This window comes from Pinus tabuliformis, chromosome Q, assembly GCF_031772625.1.
Source record: "Pinus tabuliformis cultivar Carrire ecotype Pingquan chromosome Q, CPIR1, whole genome shotgun sequence".
NCBI lineage: Eukaryota > Viridiplantae > Streptophyta > Pinopsida > Pinales > Pinaceae > Pinus > Pinus tabuliformis.
This window is the reverse complement of record NC_142296.1, coordinates 346,177,346-346,180,144: the sequence shown is the minus strand read 5'-3', so window position 1 is coordinate 346,180,144 and position 2,799 is coordinate 346,177,346. Positions and strand designations below refer to the sequence as shown.

Genomic DNA, 2,799 nt, shown 5'->3' with positions numbered 1-2,799 from the left:
TCCATAAGCTATCTTTAACCTAGTGAACTTTAAAATAATTTTTTCTTTTTCTATATTCATAAAGTCAGTGAAAATGCCCACATTTTCTATTAAATTTATTAAATCAAAATTATTAATAATGATTATTTATATAGAAAACTGTGGTTTAAGTCTTCTCCATTTGTTTTTGACTTTTTTTGGATTAATTTTCAACAAAATTGGCTAAAGATAACTGGAAATTTATTAAAATTAAAAAATTTGATATATATGAAAATTGTATAATTTAATATTAAAAATTATAAATAAAAAAATAAGACATAAAATAATAAGATAAATAATAAGATTTCAAGTAAGTGTGACATAAAAATATTAGAAAATATGAAAATTTGATTTATATAATTTTATGTTTCAGACCTTCTCAAGACTCTAAATCTATTTATAAATTAAGAATACATTTTAATTGATAAAGATTCTAATCTTATAAAAAAATTATAACTCAAAAAAACCATAACATAAAATAATTAGATTTCAAATAAGCATGACATAACAATATCAATCCTTATCTTTTAATTGAAACATTTTTAACCCATAAAGTATTAAAAAACTGAAAACAATCCCAAATTTTCTGCTGTATCATATCAAATTTACATAAACTTGGAAAACTTCTCCAAGTTTCTTCATTATCAGATGAATGTGTCCAAATCATTTTATGGAGGTTGCATAAGATGAATATGGAGGGGGAGGTGGGTAAACCATCGGTGCAGCATGGGGATAGCAGTAAGCAGAATTCTTATTACCCACATGGCTTCCACCTGCTTCATGGAATTCAGATGGATGATAAGTCCCACTAAATGCTGTCATTTGCTGGGGCTGAGGCTGGGGCTGATGACTGATGTTGTAGTTCATGTTTTGAATATTGCCCTGCTGCTTTGAGTACTGAACAGGTACAGAATTGAAACCAGGTTGCTCTGAGTAGTGAAGAGGTCCAGAATTGAAACCAGGCTGCTGTGAGTAGTAATTGGATTGTTTGGGAAGAAGACGCACGCATAGATTGATGATGCCAGACTGAGGCTTTCCTTTGCTTGTCTTCAAACGATAGCTGAGGAAATGCAGAGAATGGGGGTCTCTGTAGCCCTCCACAATATCCGAGAAGGGCACCTTAGTCCATCCCACCAGCTTTTTCCCCAAAGATGTTTCACAATAAACCTGTATTGTTACACTGGCCGACGCTTTTCTGTAGAATAATGTTCTCTCGCTCAGACCCAATTCCAGTTGCAGATTGTGATTCCAAATAGGATAACTCCCACCCTCTGTGTCAACTCGCGTAGATTTACAAGTAGGGGATGTGTCGGCCCCTACAACTGCATAAGCTCGCAGCCTTCTCCCAAATTTTCTCACGTTTTCGAGATTCACAGCAGAGATTACTGTAATTTCCAGGTTTGCCTGCATGTCCATATATATAAAGAGGAGGGAGTTTTCTGAATAAAGACCGCTACAATTTTTTTGGAAAATCTGTATGCCCAGAAAATAAGAGGCAGACAATTTTTTTGGATAAACTATATGTGCACAGAAACTGCAATGTCCAGACAATTTTTTTGGATAAACTATATGTGCACAGAAACTGCAATGTCCAAATGAAGAGTTGAAACAAGTAATGTGTTTCAGATTAATGGGCTCCCATGGACTATATATATGAAGGCGTGCAGCCTGATTTATGTGCTTGCAACGCACTTTCATTGAAGGTCGCTGGAACACAGTTGCTGCCATGGCCATGTTCCCACGCGTAGACGGAGAATTAGTAAATGAAAAAGGAAGCCGCGTAGGAAAGTGGAAATTTTCAGAGGCTGATCCATGGAAGCAGGGCAATCGTCGTGATTTGCTCCCATGACTGTTGGGGTTGCTTCGGCGTGGCCGTCAAGTGATTACCTAGAAACCCATTTCAATTGTGGGGACGGTGGAAGTAGCGTCTCAGAACTTTCATGGACAATTGCTGCGAAAGAAAGGTAGCAGAGTCAAATTCTAAGAGGACCAATAATGGTGGATAGAACTTTCTTGAGCGGCAATTTGTTTTTTTTTTAATTATTTCCGATGTCTCCACGGAAAACACGTGCGATTTTTGGTGTTTGAAAAATGACATGTTTGAATTCTATGTAGCACAAACAAAAAGTTTTTTTTGGTTTAAAACTTTTCATAGGCTTTTCCTTTTCCTTTTTATTTTTTTAACACTGGAAAATCTATGACAATTCAGTGATCAAAACAGCAGGATAATTCAGTGATTTTTTCTGGGGCCAAATCGTAAACTTTGTCGTTTAAAATTGGTTTTTGAGTGTATATATGAATTCAACATCTTGAAAACCTACTAAGACATTCAATTCAACAAAAAAATCCTTGCCATATTATGGGCAAAATACTTCAGAAAACCCTCCAAAACCTATAATAGATAGAAGATGGTACAAAAAGTTGCATGAGTTGATTGTTTATTTTTTATTTTTGTCTTAGAATCTCATCACATGATTAATATTATATAGATTCAACCATTTAAAATTACAATTTTCCCACTTTCTCATAGGCTCTCAAATAAATTTATCTAAAAACTTTAATAAAAGCAAAAATAACCTCTTTATATTAATGTTTTTTCTCTACCCTAATGTTTTTTTTCCCTTCTCTTTTTTAATTAAAATAATAATAATAATAATCCAATTTTAAGATCACAACCAAACCATACACAAAATTGGAGCATTGTCTAATCATTAGAATGATTTGAAGTTTTTGGCTAGAATCAGGGAAAACAATTATGACTCCGAAAGTTCATGAAGGCAT

General features: G+C 33.9%; 1 protein-coding gene across 1 annotated transcript; it reads right to left on the bottom strand.

Annotated features, from left to right (window-relative positions):
• Positions 1–584: 584 nt before the first annotated feature.
• Positions 585–1,748, bottom strand: LOC149219606 (uncharacterized). The gene has a single exon (XM_089382629.1). The coding sequence runs from the start codon at positions 1,744–1,746 to the stop codon at positions 682–684; it is 1,065 nt and encodes a 354-aa protein (XP_089238755.1). The 5' UTR covers positions 1,747–1,748; the 3' UTR covers positions 585–681.
• Positions 1,749–2,799: the final 1,051 nt, after the last annotated feature.

Bases quoted from the DNA above. Each gene is read 5' to 3' on its own strand.
- LOC149219606 (XM_089382629.1), bottom strand. From the start codon at position 1,746: ATGGCAGCAACTGTGTTCCAGCGACCTTCAATGAAAGTGCGTTGCAAG.